At 40.3% G+C, this 20,396-nt stretch overlaps 1 protein-coding gene across 1 annotated transcript in view; it reads left to right on the plus strand.

Moving 5' to 3' along the window:
* Positions 1-20,396, plus strand: part of LOC133238361 (phospholipid-transporting ATPase ABCA3-like) — a 219,104-nt gene that overhangs the window by 119,465 nt on the left and 79,243 nt on the right. Inside the window, exons 14-16 of the mRNA XM_061401372.1 lie at positions 15,658-15,813; positions 16,118-16,328; positions 19,734-19,884. Coding sequence (XP_061257356.1) covers positions 15,658-15,813; positions 16,118-16,328; positions 19,734-19,884 — 518 coding nt within the window. The remainder of the gene's footprint in view (positions 1-15,657; positions 15,814-16,117; positions 16,329-19,733; positions 19,885-20,396) is intronic.

Consider the following 20,396-nt stretch of genomic DNA (forward strand, 5'->3'; position numbering starts at 1 on the left):
TCTCTAAGTTTTTGGTAGAACTCAGCTGTGAAGCCGTCTGGACCTGGGCTTTTGTTTGCTGGAAGATTTCTGATTACAGTTTCAATTTCCGTGCTTGTGATGGGTCTGTTAAGATTTTCTATTTCTTCCTGGTCCAGTTTTGGAAAGTTGTACTTTTCTAAGAATTTGTCCATTTCTTCCACGTTGTCCATTTTATTGGCATATAATTGCTGATAGTAGTCTCTTATGATCCTTTGTATTTCTGTGTTGTCTGTTGTGATCTCTCCATTTTCATTTCTAATTTTATTGATTTGATTTTTCTCCCTTTGTTTCTTGATGAGTCTGGCTAATGGTTTGTCAATTTTATTTATCCTTTCAAAGAACCAGCTTTTGGCTTTGTTGATTTTTGCTATGGTCTCTTTTGTTTCTTTTGCATTTGTTTCTGCCCTAATTTTTAAGATTTCTTTCCTTCTACTAACCCTGGGGTTCTTCATTTCTTCCTTTTCTAGTTGCTTTAGGTGTAGAGTTAGGTTATTTATTTGACTTTTTTCTTGTTTCTTGAGGTATGCCTGTATTGCTATGAACTTTCCCCTTAGGACTGCTTTTACAGTGTCCCACAGGTTTGAGGTTGTTGTGTTTTCATTTTCATTTGTTTCTATGCATATTTTGATTTCTTTTTTGATTTCTTCTGTGATTTATTGGTTATTCAGCAGCTTGTTGTTCAGCCTCCATATGTTGGAATTTTAATAGTTTTTCTTCTGTAACTGAGATCTAATCTTACTGCATTGTGGTCAGAAAAGATGCTTGGAATGATTTCAATTTTTTTGAATTTACTGAGGCTAGATTTATGGCCCAGGATGTGATCTATCCTGGAGAAGGTTCCATGTGGGCTTGAGAAAAAGGTGAAATTCATTGTTTTGGGATGAAATGTTCTATAGATATCAATTAGGTCTAACTGGTCTATTGTATCATTTAAAGTTTGTGTTTCCTTGTTAATTTTCTGTTTAGTTGATCTATCCATAGGTGTGAGTGGGGTATTAAAGTCTCCCACTATTATTGTGTTATTGTTAATTTCTCCTTTCATACTTGTTAGCATTTGTCTTACATATTGCAGTGCTCCTATGTTGGGTGCATATATATTTATAATTGTTATATCTTCTTCTTGGATTGACCCTTTGATCATTATGTAGTGACCTTCTTTGTCTCTTTGCACAGCCTTTGTTTTAAAGTCTATTTTATCTGATATGAGTATTGCTATTCCTGCTTTCTTTTGGTCCCTATTTGCATGGAAAATCTTTTTCCAGCCCTTCACTTTCAGTCTGTGTGTATCCCCTGTTTTGAGGTGGGTCTCTTGTAGACAACATATGTAGGGGTCTTGTTTTTGTATCCATTCAGCCAGTCTTTGTCTTTTGGTTGGGGCATTCAACCCATTTACGTTTAAGGTAATTATTGATATGTATGATCCTGTTGCCATTTACTTTATTGTTTTGGGTTCGAATTTATACACCCTTTTTGTGTTTCCTGTCTAGAGAATATCCTTTAGTATTTGTTGGAGAGCTGGTTTGATGGTGCTGAATTCTCTCAGCTTTTGCTTGTCTGAAAAGTTTTTGATTTCTCCTTCATATTTGAATGAGATCCTTGCTGGGTACAATAATCTGGGCTGTAGGTTATTTTCTTTCATCACTTTAAGTATGTCTTGCCATTCCCTCCTGGCTTGAAGAGTTTCTATTGAAAGATCAGCTGTTATCCTTATGGGAATTCCCTTGTGTGTTATTTGTTGTTTTTCCCTTGCTGCTTTTAATATTTGTTCTTTGCGTTTGATCTTTGTTAATTTGATTAATCTGTGTCTTGGGGTGTTTCGCCTTGGGTTTATCCTGTTTGGGACTCTCTGGGTTTCTTGGACTTGGGTGATTATTTCCTTCCCCATTTTAGGGAAGTTTTCAACTATTATCTCCTCAAGTATTTTCTCATGGTCTTTCTTTTTGTCTTCTTCTTCTGGGATTCCTATGATTCGAATGTTGTAGTGTTTAATACTGTCCTGGAGGTCTCTGAGATTGTCCTCATTTCTTTTAATTCATTTTTCTTTTTTCCTCTCTGATTCATTTATTTCTACCATTCTATCTTCTAATTCACTAATCCTATCTTCTGCCTCTGTTATTCTACTATTTGTTGCCTCCAGAGTGTTTTTTATCTCATTTATTGCATTATTCATTATATATTGACTCTTTTTTATTTCTTCTAGGTCCTTGTTAAACCTTTCTTGCATCTTCTCAATCCTTGTCTCCAGGCTATTTATCTGTGATTCCATTTTGATTTCAAAATTTTGGATCAATTTCACTATCATTATTTGGAATTCTTTATCAGGTGGATTCCCTATCTCTTCCTCTTTTGTTTGGTTTGGTGGGCATTTATCCTGTTCCTTTACCTGCTGGGTATTCCTCTGTCTCTTCATCTTGTTTATATTGCTGAGTTTGGGGTGTCCTTTCTGTATTCAGGCAGTTTGTGGAGTTCTCTTTATTGTGGAGTTTCCTCGCTGTGTGTGGGTTTGTACAGGTGGCTTGTCAAGGTTTCTTGGTTAGGGAAGCTTGTGTCGGTGTTCTGGTGGGTGGAGCTGGATTTTCTCTCTGGAGTGCAATGAAGTGTCCAATAATGAGTTATGAGATGCCTATGGATTGGAGTAACTTTGGGCAGCCTGTATATTAGAGCTCAGGGCTGTGTTCCTGTGTTGCTGGAGAATTTGCTTGGTATGTCTTGCCCTGGAACTTGTTGGTCCTTGTGTGGTGCTTGGTTTCAGTGTAGGTATGGAGGCGTTTGATGAGCTCCTGTCAATTAATGTTCCCTGGAGTCAGGAGTTCCCTGGAGTCAGGGTTTGGACTTAAGCCTCCTGCTTCCAGTTATCGGTCTTATTTTTACAGTAGTCTCAAAACTTCTCCTTCTATACAGCACCATTGATAAAACATCTAGGTTAAAGATGAAAAGTTTCTCCACCGTGAGGGTCGCCCAGAGAGGTTCACAGCGTTACATGGAGAAGAGAAGAGGGAGGAGGGAGTTAGAGGTGACCCGAATGAGATGAGGTGGAATCAGTAGAGGAGAGAGCGCGCTAACCAGTAATTACTTCCTTATGTGCACTGCACAACTGGACTGCTCAGAGATGTTCACGGAGTTATACAGAGAAGAGAAGAGGGAGGAAGGAGACAGAGGTGGCCAGGAGGATAAAAGGGGGAATGAAAAGGAGAGAGACAGATCCAGCCAGTAATCAGTTCCCTAAGTGTTCTCCACCGTCTGGAACACACAGAAATTCACAGAGTTGGGTAGAGTACAGAGGGGTTAGGGAGGAGACACAGGTGACCTGGTGGAGAAAAAGAAGAGTCCAAAGGGTGAGAGAGCAGACAAGCCAGTAATCTCGCTCCCAAGTAAAAAATGGGTACTGAAGATTGGGTTCTTAAAGGTACAAAATTGGTAACAAATACCTAAAAGCAAAAATTAAAAATCTAGAGTAGAGTTTGGAATTTCAAAAATACAATGTTAAAGAAAAGAAGAAGGAAAAGAAAGAGAGGAAAAGAAAAAAAAAGTCACAAAAATTATAAAGAAAATATAGGTACAAAATTGATAACAAATACCTAAAAGCAAAAATTAAAAATCTAGAGTAAAGTTTGGAATTTCAGAAATACAATGTTAAAGAAAAGAAGAAGAGAAAGAAAGAGAGAAAAAAAGTCACAAAAATTATTTTAAAAAATTATAGGTACAAAATTGATAACAAATACCAAAAAGCTAAAATTAAAAATCTAGAGTAGAGTTTGGAATTTCAAAAATACAATGTTAAAGAAAAGAAAAGAAAGAAAGAAAGAGAAAAAGAAAAAAGAAAAAAAAAACAAGGTCACAAAAATTATAAAAAATATATATATGAAGTTCACTTTAAAAAAAATAGGGTCTTTTTTTCTGCAAAGTAATAGTAGGTTATAAAAGTGAAAATTAAAGGAGTAATAGAGGACTTAAATTTTTAAAAAAAAATTTTTAAAAAGAAAGAAAAAATGATCGTAAAAATAGTTAAAATATATCTAGGACTTTCTCTGGTGTTGTTGTGGGTATTGTGGGGTCAGTTCATTTTCGGCTAGTTCCTTGGTCTGGCTTATATTTCTCAAGATCTATAGGCCCCTTCCTATGTAGTCGGTACTAACGACAGGGTTTTAATCTATTGCCTGTTGCTTCCAAGGCGGTTCCCTCTGTTATAGCTTCTTCTGTTTGCTGGTCTCTTCAGTGTCTCATTTCCGCCCTGATACAAAGGGGGCGGAGGTGGACACTTTTTTTTTTTTTTAGGTTCACTTGTTCAGTCGCGCTGTGGGGAGAGAGGGACGCTGCAAACAAATAACTCTGGCGTGTGCTCACAGTGCCTCAGCCACACTGGGTCTGCCCCCGCGTGTAGCCTCCCTGCCCACACTGCTCAGGCTCTAGGTTGCTTCACCGGGAACCATCCGAGGCCAGCCCTGGGCTGCCTGCACCTCCCAGGTCTAAGCCGCTCAGGTTCCGGCACTCGGGTAGTCCTCAGAGGCGCAGACTCAGTTGGGCCTGCATTTTGTGCCCTTCCCAGGTCTGAGCAGCTCAGGTGATGAGGTGTTTGGCGAGCGCAGTTGCTGTGACTTAGCGCCTCCCCACCGCTCGGTTTTCTGGGTGTACAACCGGCGCACCTTCTCAGGCGGATGTTGACCGTCCAGAACCCCAAGAAATCTTAGTTAGCAAAGAAGCCCGCTTACATTTTGTAGATAATGTCTCTCTGGGGCTGCGATTGCCCCCTTCCAGCTCTGGCTGCCTGTCACCGGAGGGGGATGGTCTGCAGCCAGCTATCTCTGTTCAGTCCTTTGTTCTGTTTGCGGGCCTGGAGGTGTCTTAGGTTAGGGCTGGCTTTTCACGTGGTAGATATCCCACAGTCTGGTTTGCTAGCCCAAATTAGTTTGCTCAGATAGCACTCAGGGCATTCAGGCCAGATCCTTACTCTAAGCGATGCAACCCGCACCTCCCTGCCCCGCCCCTGCTTGCTAGTGAGGGGTGCAGGCATCTGCGCTGCTTCTCCGCTGGGGGAGTTACCGTAGGGCTCGTAATCTGTGGGTTTTAATTGTTTATTTTTCCTCCCTGTTATGTTGCCCTCTGTGCTTCCAAGGCTCTGCACAGACTCGGCAGTGAGAGTGTCTCCTGGTGTTTGGAAACTTTTCTCTTTTTAAGACTCCCTTCCCAGGACGGAGCTCCGTCCCTCCCTCTTTTGTCTCTTTTTTTGTCTTTTATATTTTTTCCTACCTCCTTTAGAAGACAATGGGTTGCTTTTCTGGGTGCCTGATGTCCTCTGCCAGCATTCAGAAGCTGTTTTGTGGAATTTACTCGGCGTTTAAATGTTCTTTTGATGAATTTGTGGAGGAGAAAGTGGTCTCCCCGTCCTATTCCTCTGCCATCTTAGCTCCTCCCTTTATTTCATTTATTAATGTTTATATATTTACTATATTCACACTTCAACTTCATTTGGGGTTTTTACTCTCCTTTTTTTATGTCAGTGCATAGGTATTAATAATTGATTTGAGAATTATTACATGCTTAATAATGTAAGCATTTATTCCTGTGATTTTTTCCTTCAAGCTCTCCTTTAGCTACATCTCACAAAATTTGATATGGTTTGTTATATTTTCACTTACAGTAAATTCAAAATATTTTCTGTGTTTCTTGAGACTTCTTCTATGCCATAGATCATTTACATGCATATATACATAATATCAAGTAATGAAAAGTTGTTATATTTTCTTCCTGTTATTTTAGTTTCATTCTCTTCTGGTCAGAGATCATACTTTTTGTAGTTTCAAATGTTTTTAAATTGCTATATTTTTATGACCCAAGAAAAGATCTATCTTGGTGACTGTCATGGGTACTTGAGAAGAATATTTTCTGCTATTTGGTTGAAATTCCCTATAAACATAAATTAGATTCAGTAACTTGAGATTAACATTGAGTAACAATGGAAACAGTGACAAGTTTCATTTACTTGGGCTCCAAAATCACTGCAGATGATGACTGCAGCCATGAAAATAAAAAAATAAGATTACTTCTTGGAAGAAAATTTTGACAAACCTAGAGAGCATATTAAAAAGCAAAGACATCACTTTGCCAACAAAGGTCCATATAGTCAAAGCTACGGTTTTTCCAGTAGTCATGTATGAATATGAGAGTTGATGCTTTCAAAATCACTTTCAAAAAGTGGTGTTGGAGAAGGCTCTTGAGAGTCCCTTGGACTTCAAGGAGATCAAACCAGTCAGTCCTAAAAGAAACCAATCCTGAATATTCATTGGAAGGATTGAAGCTGAAGCTCCAATACTTTGGCCACCTGATGCAAAGAGTTGACTCACTGCTGCACCCAAAAAGCTAGATCACTAGATCCAAATCCTCTGGGGCCCCTAGCTTGAGAAGTCAAGGTTTTTCCTGTCTAATAGTAAGGTAAAAGCAAAAGCTGTGCTATTCTTTGACCTTTATTAATTCGCACAGTTTTAGTAGGCAGCAAGATCAAAACTTTAATTTCCCCAGTATAATCAGAATCTGCTACACCAGGCACCACCGAAATTCCTTGAAAAGAAAGCGAGCTACGCCCCAGCACAAGTCCTACAATCCCCTCAGGTAGGGGACCAGCCGCTCCCATTGGAATCAGAGTAACCAGCACGTCAGGGGTTAATATTGTTGCGGTGGTGGAACTGAGGTCCAGTCCTGCGCTACCTGGGGTTGATTGGCACGGCTTGTTGTCCCTCCTTGGCAGGACATTGCTGGCAAAAATGCCCCATTTGGCCACAAGAGAAACATTTTTTATTTGTAGAATCGTTTCCATTATGATTAACCTTTTTTTTTTTTTTTTTAAGCCTGGGTGAGGCCCCCCTGAGGGGGTTTTCTCCAAGGAGCAGCTCTATATATTGTGCTGCTGCTGCTAAGTCACTTTAGTCGTGTTCAACTCTGTACAACCCCATAAACGGCAGCCCGCCACACTCCTCTGTCCATGGGATTCTCCAGGCAAGAACACTGGAGTGGGTTGCCATTTCCTCCTCCAATGCATGAAGTGAAAAGTCAAAGTGAAGTGGCTCAGTCGTGTGTGACTCTTAGCGACCCCATGGACTGCAGCCTACCAGGCTCCTCCGTCCATGGGATTTTCCAGGCAAGAGTACTGGAGTGGGGTGCCATTGCCTTCTCCAGTATATTGTGCATGCGTCTGCTTTAAAAGCTCCTTTGTTAAAAAAAAAAAAAAAAACTCTATCTTTCTAAGCCTTAGGCAATGCTCTGGGAGGCTTTGGAGGCAAAGTGGGGAACTCCTGGGCCCTGGGAGGCACAAGCGGAGGTGGCGGTGGTCGCCTTAAATAAGAAAGTGGTGGATAAATTTTTAAAGGTTTGCGCAGAGGGGGAGGGGGCTCGCCAGGTCGCCCAGCCGCAGCGTCCTGTAAGCCCTCTCCTTCCTTGGGAATAGAGCACAGTCTCCCTCCTTTACTTCGTCAATGGCAGAAAACATGATCTGTGCAGAATGTGGAGACCCACCACCATCCACCTCTATAGCCTCCCCCATAGGCTATCTAACAGCCTCATGACGGGGGTCCAGGACATTTCTAATCATATTCCACAGAGCAAAAGCATCTACACGAACCTTTTCTGGCCCATGCAGAGTATAAAACAAATGTAGAAATTTAGACAGTCTTCCTGTGCTTACTTTAACACATCCATGGGCTAACATATGAAGTAATATTTCAATAAACATTTGTATATTCTTAGATGCAGAGAAACACATTCTTCTAGAGAATATTCTTACTGATTCTGTACCCTCCTCACCCTGCCTAAACTGCAGAAGGGTGCCGGCCACCCACAGGTACAATCCTAACCGTCCCACGTTACATTCCCAGATTACTTACTCTTCAGTGTCCCCTGTTCTGGGAGCCACTTGCCAGAGTCCAACTCCAGCAACCAGGGATTCAACCTGAAGAGGTGAATGGTGGCAGTGATGAGACAGCCTCTCATTTTTCTATGGACTGCCTGTTTATTCCAAGTTTAAGATTCTCTTTTATACTTTTATAAAAACATTAGGCCAGAGGTTTGACATTTTCAGTTCCCCCTCTCCCAGATTTATCATCTCCATAAACCATTGTTGCTCTTCAAACAGAGTTCCTGCTTCAGTGATTCTCTGGGAATCAGCCTTATCATCTATTATCTACCTCCTCTAATGTGTCCACTGGAGAAGGGAATGGCAAACCACTTCAGTATTCTTGCCTTGAGAACCCCATGAACAGTATGAAAAGGCAAAATGATAGGATACTGAAAGAGGAACTCCCCAGGTCAGTAGGTGCCCAGTATGCTACTGGAGATCAGTGGAGAAATAACTCCAGAAAGAATGAAGGGATGGAGCCAAAGAAAAAATACCCAGCTGTGGATGTGACTGGTGATAGAAGCAAGGTCCAATGCTGTAAAGAGCAATATTGCATAGGAACCTGGAATGTCAGGTCCATGAATCAAGGCCATTCTGAAGGAGATCAGCCCTGGGATTTCTTTGGAAGGAATGATGCTAAAGCTGACACTCCAGTACTTTGGCCACCTCATGCAAAGAGTTGACTCACTGGAAAAGACTCTGATGCTGGGAGGGATTGGGGGCAGAAGAAGGGGATGACAGAGGATGAGATGGCTGGATGGCATCACTGACTCGATGGACGTGAGTTTGAGTGAATTCCAGGAGTTGGTGATGGACAGGGAGGCCTGGCGTGCTGCGATTCATGGGGTCACAAAGAGTCGGACATGACTGAGCGACTGAACTGAACTGAACTGAACTGAACTCTAATGTGTCCTATAGTTAACTTGTGATTACATTGTAACTCATGCTACATTCCTCAGTTTACTACTTATCTTCCTAAATCCTGTTTGCCCCTAACATCCTGAGCTCACTATCTCTTAAAAAGGCTTCTAGCTATAGTGTCTCTAAAAATTCCTAACTTCTATAAGCTATAGTAAAATATGCTAACTTTACAACATTCCTTAAATCTTTAACTTCTAACTATTTTAATTATTTCTAAGCCCTAAATTCAGTAAACTCCTTTGCCATAAACATTCTCCTCACAAATAGCCTTCAGATACAATCCCTCCCATGGCCTCAAGCTACGGCCTATGTGCTCATCCTGAAACACTCTTTTGTAAAAGTCCTTGAACAAATGTCAATGATTAACTTTATGAATTATTTTCTGAGCACAATTGCAGAAGGCTTTGTGCCTTCTCATGCTCCTCTCAAGAACAATAAGCACCTTAATATTCCTTTTGAGTCAACTCAGCCAAGGAGAGGAAAAGACAAGTCAGAATTACAAGGCCTAACTCCTTTCATCCCGGGATCCGTGCCTGCGGAATGAGGAGAGGGGGCTGGGGACCGTGCCTCCATTTTGTCAGTAATGCCTAACGCAGCTCCCGACAGTCTCCCCTATTTATAAAGGTTAGAACTCAGGTATCCCCTTTACCCATCACCATACTAAGGTGGACCCCCAAGGAACACCTGGAGAGGCCTAGGCCTACCACTCCTTCCCTATCCCATTTTTGGCATGTGTCCATCCCCTCACTTTCAGTCCATATGTGTCTCTAGATCTGAAGTGAGTTTCTTATATGCAGCATATATGTGGGTCCTGTTTTTGTATCAGTTAAGCCACCTATGTGCTTTGTTTGGAGCATTTAGTCTGTTCACATTTAAGCTAATTATTGCTATGTGTGTTCCTATTGCTATTTTGTTGATTGTTTCAAATTTGTTTTTCTTGTTCTTTTCTCCCCTTCTTTTGTTCTCTTCTCTTGTGATTTGATGACTGTCTATAGTGTATGTTTGGATTCCTTTTACTCTTTTGTGTGTATATCTATTACAGATTTTTGTTTTGTTGTTACCATGAGATTTTTGTATAGCAGTGTGTCTATAGACGTATATATGTATACACACATCTTCCCTTGTGGCTTAGTTGGTAAAGAATCTGTCTGCAATGTAGGAAACCTGGGTTCGATCCTGGGTTGGGAAGATCCCCTGGAGAAGGGAAAGGCTACCTACTCCAGTATTCTGGCCTGAAGAATACCATGGACTGTATAGTCCATGGGATCACAAAAAGTCAGACACGGCTGAGCCACTTTCACTTTCACTTCACTTCATATATATGTATACGTGTGTGTGTGTGTGTGTGTGTATATATATATATATATATATATATATATATACCTTGTTTAGTCACTAAGTCTTGTCCGACCTTTGCGACCCCATGGACTGTATCCCGCCAGGCTCCTCTGTCCATGGGATTTCCCAGGCAAGAATACTGGAGTGGGTTGCCATTTCCTTCTCCAAATACACAGGCCATTATAAAGGGTCATAAGTTTCGTTTTAAAAGATTCTTAATTGAAAACAATTTCAGCATGTGCGTGTGTCTGTGTGTGCCTGTGAGAGAGAGGTACCAACTTTGGATGGCTAGAAGAGGTTTCTCGGAGAAGACGACATTTAATATGAGACCTGAAGCAGCTGGACGAGGGCTGCACAGGCCCTGGGGCTAGAGAGGGAATGCACAAGGAGCATTCAGAGTCAAAAGAAGGCCTGGGTGATATGGGCTAGTGAGTGAGCAAGAAAGGGGTGAGAAGTAGGTGGAAGAGGCCCACGGGATATATATATATATATATACACACACACACACATATACACACACACACACACACACACACTTGTTGTAGGTGTCTGCTCTCTTCATTTCGAATGCATTTTAGATAACCTACATTTGTACTCTTGTCCCCTCATGATTACTGTTTTTGATATTTTGCGTCTAACTGTTTCGTGTATCCCTTAACTGCTTATCATGGATATAAATGATTTTACTACTTTTGCCTTTTAGCCTCCCTGTTAGCTTTGTGTATGGATGATTTCCTACTTTTAGTGTATGTTTGCCTTTACCAGTGAGCTTTTCCATTCATAATTTTCTTGTTTCTAGTTGTGGCCTCTTCTTTCCTGCCTAGAGAATAACCTTTTATGTTTCTTGTAAAGCTGATTTAGTGATGCTGAATTGTTTTAGCTTTTCCTTGTCTGTAAAGCATTTGATTTCATCATCAAATCTGAATGAGAGTCTTCCTGGGTAGAATATTCTGGATTGTAGGTTTTTCACTTTGAGTATGTCATGCCACTCCCTTCTAGCCTGCAGAGTTTATGCTAAAAAATCAGTTGATAGCTTTATGGGAGTTCCCTTGTATGTTATTTGTTTCTTTTCTCTTGTTGCTTTTAATATTCTCTCTTTATTTTCCACTCTTGGCAGTTTGCTTACTATGTGTCTTGGTGTGTTCCTCTGCAGGTTAAACCTGTATGGGACTCTCTAGTCTTTTTGAAGTTGGGTAACTGTTTCCTTGCCCCCTTGGGCAACTTTTCAGCTATTACTTCTTCAGATATTTTCTCAGGTCCTTTCTCTCTCTCTTCTCCTTCTGAGACCCCTATAATATGAATATTATCACTCTTGTTGTTGTCCCAGAGGTCTCTTAAGCTGTCTTGATTTCTTTTCACTTTTTTTTCTTTTTCTGTTCAGCCATAATGATTTCCACTACTCTGTCTTCCAGCTCAGTTATCCATTCTTCCTCATTTAGTCTACTATTGATTCCTTCTAGTGTACTTTTCATTTCAGTTACTGTATTCTTCAATTCTATTTCATTGTTCTTTATATTTTCTAATTCTTTGTTTAAAAAAAACTAATTTCTCACTCTGTGCATGCATTCTCCACCTGAGTTCTTGGCTCATCTTTACAATCAATACTCTGAACTCTTTCCCAGGTAGATTGCATATATCCCTGTCACTTAGTTTTTCTTCTGAGATTTTGTATTGTTCCTAATCTGAAACATATTCCTCTTTCACCTAATTTTGTCAAAATTGCTATTTGTAGTTTATGTATGTGGAAGATTAGTTATGTTTCTCAACCTTGCTGGCCTTCTGTCCCAGCACTGCACTTTTCAAGGGCCAGGGGCCAATTGTTCCAAGGGTAGTGCCTGGCCTGCATTCACAGATTAATTTTGTAGACTTCAAGACCATAATTTTCTTGCTTCTGGTGTCTGCCTCCTGGTAGGTGAGACTGGTCCAGAGGCTTGTGCGGACTTCCTGGTGGGAGGGGCTCTTGCCTGCCCACTGATGGGTAGAGCTGAGTCTTGGCCCTCTGCTGGACAGAACTGTCCAAGTGCTTGTTTATATTTGTCTGTATGCTCAGAGAGTCTTTAGGCAGCCTGTCTGCTGATCAATGGGAATATAGCCCCAACGGCTTAGTTGTTTAGACTGAGGCATTTTAGCACTGGAGCCTTGACTGTTGGGTGAGGCCAGGTCTTGGTACTAATGACCCAAGCAAGATGTCAGCCTCCAAGAGAATTCATGCAGAAGAATACTCTCCCCTATATGTACTCTTGCCTGGAAAATCCCGTGGATGGAGGAGCCTGGTAGGCTGCAGTCCATGGGGTCGCTAAGAATCGGACACAACTGAGCGAATTCACTTTCACTTTTCATTTTCATGCATTAGAGAAGGAAATTGCAACCCACTCCCGTACTCTTGCCTGGAGAATCCCAGGGATGGGGGAGCCTGGTGGGCTTCCGTCTATGGGGTTGCACAGAGTCGGACACAACTGAAGCGACTTAGCAGCAGCATATGTCCATAACCAGTGTCTATGTCCCCAAAGTGAGCCATGTCCAACCCCTGCTTCCCCAGGAGACCTTGCAAGACTAGAAGGTAGGTGTGGCCCAAGCTCTTATGAAATTACTGCTTTTGTCCTTGTTCCTGGTACATGTGAGTTTTTTTTGTATGCCCTTTAAGAGTAAAGTCTCTTTTCCCCCTATCCTGTGGAGCTCTTGCAGTCAAAGCCTGCCAGCCTTCAAAGTCAACTGCTCTGGGGGCTCCTCTTCCCTGTGCCAGATCCCCTGGCTGGGGGGCTTGACATGGGGTTCTGAACTCTCAGTTCTGTGGAAGAACCTCTGTAATACAATTTTCTCCAGTCTTTGGGTTGCTCACTGAGGGATACGGGGTTTGATTATATTGCAAGGCCACCCCTCATACCTGTCTCACTGTGTTTCTTTCTTTATGTCTTTAGTTGTAAAAGATCTTTTCTGGTAGGTTTCAGACTTTTTCTTTTTTTAAATATAAATTTATTTGTTTTAATTGGAGGCTAATTACTTTACGATATTGTATTGGTTTTGCCATACATCAACATGAATCCGCCACAGGTGTACACATGTTCCCCATCCTGAACTCCCCTCCCACCTCCCTCCCCGTACCCTCCCTCTGGGTCATCCCAGTGCACCAGCCCCAAGCATCCTGTATCATGCATCAAACCTGGACTGGTGATTCGTTTCATATATGATATTATACATGTTTCAATGCCATTCTCCCAAATCATCCCACCCTCTCCCTCTCCCACAGAGTCCAAAAGACTGTTCTATACCTCTGTGTCTCATTTGCTGTCTCGCAATGCAGGGTTATCGTTACCATCATTCTAAATTCCATATATATGTGTTAGTATACTGTATTGGTGTTTTTCTTTCTGGCTTACTTCACTCTGTATAATAGGCTCCAGTTTCATCCACCTCATTAGAACTGATTCAAATGTATTCTTTTTAATGGCTGAGTGTATACACAATGGCTCCATTGTGTATATGTACCACAGCTTTCTTATCCATTCATCTGCTGTTGTACATCTAGGTTGCTTCCATGTCCTGGCTATTATAAACAGTGCTGTGATGAACACTGTGGTACACCTATCTCTTTCAATTCTGGTTTCCTCGGGGTGTATGCCCAGCATTGGGATTGCTGGGTCATAAGGCAGTTTTCAACAATGATTGTTCTGCAGATTGTTGTGATTTTGGTGTGCTCATGAGAGGAAGTGAGCTTAGGATCCTTCTATTTCACCATCTTAACCTACTTTAGGTTAAATCTGGAGCCAGAGTCCAGCAGCAGGGACTTCAGCAAGGACAGCAAAGCCAGGAAGCCATCACAGCATGACTGGCAGGAAGGTCGGCTCCCAGCTGCTCTCTCTGATGATACTTTCTATGTTAATCCCAACATCTGTGCCACCTAATCACTAGTGTCTGTTGACTATATTTTCCTATAAGTTGAGACTTTTGTGATTCTTTGTGTGCCAGTTAATTTTTATTTTTATCCTTGATATTTTCAACAATGCTTCATGAGACTCTCCATCTTATTTATATGTCAGTCTCTGTGGGTTGTGGGTCCAATGTCAGGTGTAAAGTCTTTGCAGTACTAGTCCAGTCTCTCTGTGTATATGTTATCATATGGTAAAGAACCTGCCTACAAATGCGGGAGACATAAAGAGATGCAGGTTGAATCCCTAGGTCAGGAAGGTTCTCTGGAGGAGGGCATGGCAACCAGAATTCTTGCCTGGAAAATCCCTTGGACAGAGGAACATGGCAGGCTACAATCCATAGTGTCACAGAGTCAAACACGACTGAAGCGACTTAGCACTCACCTATGCACATACTAATGCGATCCATATGTGCAAACAATGGGATAAACACAAGTGTTCATAAACAACTTTATGGTATCACTTTCTGTTATTATCTCCCAAGCATTCTGGTTCCCTATGATTCCAATTTTTAGTCCTCCTTCCAGAAATCACCCACTTTCATGACTGAGCCACAACCAAGTGGCAGGAAGACAGAGTGGTAAAAAGCAACTGAGTTTGGTTATGTCTTTTTAGAAGCATAAATCCATTGAATTGAGAAATTTCCCCTCCTCAGAGGAAAAACTGGGATTGCCCCTTCTAAACTTTCTCAGAGCTTTAGGGATTTTTCCCTTTTCCACTCTTCAAGCCAAAACTAGAAAGTTTTTCCTTAATCTTATTCTGTCTGCTCTGCAGTGCTCAGTTGAATGCTTTGGATTGCTTTTCAGTTCAAACTATGGGATACATTGGAGAAGGAAATGGCAACCCACTCCAGTACTCTTGTCTGGAAAATCCCATGGACAGAGGAGCCTGGTAGGCTGCAGTCCATAGGGTCGCGAAGAATCAGACATGACTGAGCGACTTCACTTTCCCTTTTCACTTTCATGCATTGGAGAAGAAAATGGTGACCCACTCCAGTGTTCTTTCCTGGAGAATCCCAGGGACAGAGGAGCCTGGTGGGCTGCTGTCTATGGGGTCGCACAGAGTCAGACAACTGAAGCAACTTAGCAGCAGCAGCAACAGCATGGGATACATAAGTGAAAATGGTAAACTCAACCATTTAAAGTTCTGTGGCACTTTAAACTATGGTGTTCTTCCTGGTCCAACTGCTGCTGTTTACCTTTTAGTAGTTTTACAGGTTTAATAATTGAGTTCAGTAGGAGATAAGGGGTGTGTGTGCTTCTTTCATCATATCTGGAAGTTAGAGATGTGTTTCTTTTTTCCCTCTGTTCATGAGCTTCAGATGTGTCTATTAATTATGAAAAAAAAATTTTTTTAATTTAGGAACACTGCTTTAGACATAAAGAGAGGCAATGGGAAGAAGACACTATATAGCTAACGTTAGAACAGAGCTAGTATAAAATGTTTTAAGGATATAGTTACAAGAAACTTTATTTATCTGTATAGATATATAAGAAAACTTAAGATCTAATAAATTTCTAAGGATAAGGCTAAATGCATAGTGTAAATTCTGGCTCCTCTTTCTAGGTAAAAAATATACATCAAAAGATGTCTTCTAATGAAATTAACCATATACTGTCTACTTTTGACCTGCTAGAAAAACGTGATACATTTTCAAAGTCACTGAGTGGAGGAACGAAGCGCAAACTCTCCATCATTATAGCACTTTTAGGGGGCTCCAAGGTATTAAGGAAGAAAGAATGGGGGAGGGCAGGGAGAAGGGACACTAAAAATGGATTTCTGACAACCGGTCTGGAAAGCTGACAAAAACCTGAGAGTTGATATGAATCTTAAAGGAACATTGGCAATAATGATCAGAGGAAATTGGCAGTATTGGCTCAATTGTTTAGTTTGGGGTTGCTTTTACTACTATTTTTAGTCCAGACTTTATCTTCACTTAAAAGTGTTCCCCTTAAATAGTAAATTATCCGATGTGTACTATGGCATCAATATTCAATGGTTATGAAATTGTTCTTCTGGCTTTTAGGTAGTGATACTTGATGAACCATCATCTGGAATGGACCCATTCTCAAGGAGAGCCACCTGGGACATCCTTCAGCAATTTAAACATGATCGTACAATCTTACTGACCACTCACTACATGGATGAAGCTGACATCCTGGGTGACCGAATTGCCATCATGGTCAAGGGGACCCTGCAGTGCTGTGGCTCTTCAATCTTCCTGAAAAAAACATATGGTCTCTCTCCCTTTGATTATTCTTAGGATACTGATTCCTTAAAAATATTCCTCTAATGAGATTTTAATGATATTTTGTCTAAACACCAAAAACTTCAATGATTTCCTCTGTCTTATTAATTAGGTGGCAACTATTCTAATTAGTTTTTCCGGCCCTATACAATATACACATTCCTTATACATTCTTACTTTTCTGTCAAATACATAGCTTTAGACTCAGGAAATGCTTTTATCAACCTATAAAGCCATGCTTATTTCTCCCATTTTGCATGTACTAACAGTTTTCTTTGTCTTTGAAATGCAATTGTGTGCTCAGATGTATTTATTTTATTGAGTGATTGGTTGAGGAGAGAAATTAGAGCAATCAATTGTTTATGAGCCTCATTTCTCATTTGCCAAACCGATATCAAATCCCCAGTGTGACAAGATAACTCTGGATGTAGTGTAGAATGAAAGAATCATGTCAGTGTAATAATACAATCCTTGACTTTGATGAAACTTTTTTAGGATATAAAATTGATAATGAAGGCTAAAATTACAGTCCTAGGGTGTAGGGTATAATTGTAGGGTAAAAATGTAAATGAAAATAATTAAGGATGAATTCCTTCTTCATTTATTCACTATTTTAATTCATTTAACTAACCTTAACTATTTCCTCTACACTGGTTACTATGGTATCCACTTTATGCAGCATATTTAATACTCAAAACAACAACTTCATTTTATAGAATAAAAAATTGTGGCTCAGATAGTCATAGTTGTATATCCATTTAGTTCAAAGTTTATGATCACCTTATAGGTTTGAGTTCAATACAGATTTCTATATCTAGGGGCTTCCCTGGTGGCTCAGATGGTAAAGAATCTACCTGCCAATTCAGGAGACCCAGGTTCAGTCCCTGGGTCGGGAAGATCCCCTGGAGAAGGAAACGGCAATCCACTCCAGTATTCTTGCCTGGAGAATTCCATGGATAGAGGAGCCTGGCATGATACAGTTAATGGGGTCACAAAGAAACAGACGCAACTGAGCAAATAACCCTAGGGACCTTTATCACAAGTGGGGGAAGGGAAGATACCTAATACTAAATTTATGCCATTTGAATTGGGGATGCCTGAGTTAAGATCCACATGATTTAAACAGTATGCTTTTGATAATTTATAATGCTTTCTAATTAGTGAATTAGCATTCACTAATTGTCCCTCTACTGCTGCTGCTAAGTCGCTTCAGTCGTGTCCGACTCTGCGTGACCCCATAGACAGCAGCCCACCAGGCTCCTCCGTCCCTGGGATTCTCCAAGGCAAGAACACTGGAGTGGGTTGCCATTTCCTTCTCCAATGCATGAAAGTGAAAAGTGAAAGTGAAGTCGCTCAGTCGTGTCCGACTCTTAGCGCCCCCATGGACTGCAGCCTACCTGGCTCCTCCATCCATAGGGTTTTCCAGGCAAGAGTACTGGAGTGTGGTGCCATTGCCTTCTCCCACTAATTGTCCTAGTTATTGTAAAATAATACATAGTATGTAACTAGATATTTTAAAGATATAATACTTTGAGACATTCAGGTCCCTTCTTATAGTTAGTGAAGTGAAAGTCATTCAGTCATGTCCAACTCTTTGTGACCCCATGGACTATACTGTCCATGGAATTCTCCAAGCTAGAATACTGGAGTGGGTAACCTTTCCCTTCTCCAGAAGATCTTCCCAATCCAGGGATCAAACCCAGGTCTCCCGCAGGTCTCTCACATTGTAGGCGGATTCTTTACCAGCTGAGTTACAAGGGAAGCCCAAGAATACTGGAATGGGTAGCCAATCCCTTCTCCAGCAGATCTTCCTGACCCAGGAATTGAACCAGGGAATCCTGCATTGCAGGCGGATTCTTTACCAACTGAGCTACCAGGAAAGCCCCTTCTTATAGTTGCTAAGCCTTAAATAAACTTAAACTGAACCTACATTTAACTCAAAAGCCTAGAATTTGTGTTCAGTTCTTTGATAGAATAGGAAATTCCATCAAAAATCAGCATTCAGCTCTCACTAATTACTTTACATCTCTTCAAAAGAAGACATTTTCTGTTGATTCAGGTCCTAAGAGGACAAGACAATTGAGAAATTTGTTGTGTCATGATTCCTGAGAAGTGAAAAATAATATTATTTACAGATTATTTTTGTAATAGTTTTGGCTTCTAAAGCTAGTAAATAATGGATAAGTCCCTTCATTCCCTGAGGTTGCCTCATTTGTACAATGAAATCATAGTGTCTTTCCTACTATAAGCTAGATAAATAAGTCAGATTTCATCTAAGAGATCTATGCTGAAAAGTGTTATTCTTTTTTAAAATCTTAATAAGAAATATAAATGCAAATACAATGACCATTTGAAATGCATATATTTATTTTTTTATTCTAAATGCAACTTTTCATCTGTTTTATTTTTTTAACTTTTTATTTTGTATTGGGGTATACTTGATTAACAATGTTGTGATGGTTTCAGGTGAACAGAGAAGGGACTTAGCCATACATGTATCCATTCTCCCCAAACTCCTTTCCCATTGAACAGAGTTCCATGTATTAAACAGTAGGTCCTTGTTGGTTATCCATTTTAAATATAGCAGTGTGTACATATCCATCCCAAACTCCCTAACTGTCCCTTCTCCTTAACAATCATAGGTTCATTCTCTAAGTCTGTGTGTCTCTGTTTTGTAAGTTAGTTCATTTGTATCATGAAATACAAAAGTGATGGTATTTTCCTCAAATTCCAAAAAATAGTTTTTCTATAAAGGCAAAGCACTAATTAAGAATAATAGTTCTCTGATTTTTTAAGGTCTTCTCAGGCTTTCCATGGATCTCTGTCTACAATTCAACAACATTCCTTCAATGTCTCATATCTTCCTCTTGGCTATATTTTTTATAATACCATATATATTTCAACTTAGCCCTCTTAATTATTATGTCTCCTTTGACTAGAAAGTAGCTCTTAGGAAGGCAGGAATTTTTACCTGCTTTGTTCACTGCTCTATCCCCAGGTTCAAGATTAGTGCTTAATACATAATGGACAGTCAGTGATAATAAAAGAATATTTATCAAGATAAGTTTTAAAACTAAGTAGCCACCTAACAGGGGCTTTTCTTCATATATCTACTATATCTGGTTGTATACACTAGATTATTATTATTCACTGAGAAAGTGATTGAAATTATAGAGGAAGTTGCTGTTTATTCAGTGTCTTAGTTCTTAGAATAACATTTAGAAGTTTTAGGTGTGAGGCTCCTCAGAGTCCTAACAGAATGTCTGTGACATACCATGTCTTCTTCCTTATCGACCTAGGTAACTGAATCATGGAGAGCAAAATTTGCTCTTAAAAGGAGATGAAAAAGGAGTATAAAACTACTTCATTTGGTCTTCTAAATGGTTTCTCTCAGGTGCTGGATATCACATAGTCATGGAGAGGGAACCACATTGTGATCTTGGAAAGATCTGTGCAATTATTGAGTCTCATATTCCAGATGCCATTTTGGAGAGCTATCTTGGAGCTGAATTATCATTTATCCTACCCAAAGAGCATGCACACAGGTATAGTTTCAGAGAGTCCTAGATGAATGGTTTGGGTGACCAGAAATCATTTTAATTTTTAGGGTTTAGTAAGTTTAGTGAATCAGGCTACGGTTCATGGAGTTGCAAAGAGTCAGACACGACTTAGTGTCTACACAACAACAAAAGCTTCCTCAGTAGTATTTTACTAACAAGCCAAGTATCCAGTTTATAGCTGTCACTTGCCAACTACAGTTGAGTTCACAGCTGAAGATTTCTCTCACTGTACAAAAGATTGCCTTGTAAGTTCAAGTTCATTCAAGACATTAATATTTTTCTTTCCATTTTTCTTTTGTGGGGGGCAGAGTGGGAGGAAGATTTACAACCTAGTATTTATAACTTCCTGGTTAATAAGGGATAACTAATGGTATGGTCCTTATGGTATATAAATTTTATGTGTGGTGAATAAAGTCTAGGGAAATATTAAGGTGATGAAAAAAAGCTCCTTAAACAGCAACTCTTGGAGCAAGGGTGACAATAACACAGAAAAAAAC

Source organism: Bos javanicus, chromosome 25 (genome assembly GCF_032452875.1).
Source record: "Bos javanicus breed banteng chromosome 25, ARS-OSU_banteng_1.0, whole genome shotgun sequence".
Lineage (NCBI taxonomy): Eukaryota > Metazoa > Chordata > Mammalia > Artiodactyla > Bovidae > Bos > Bos javanicus.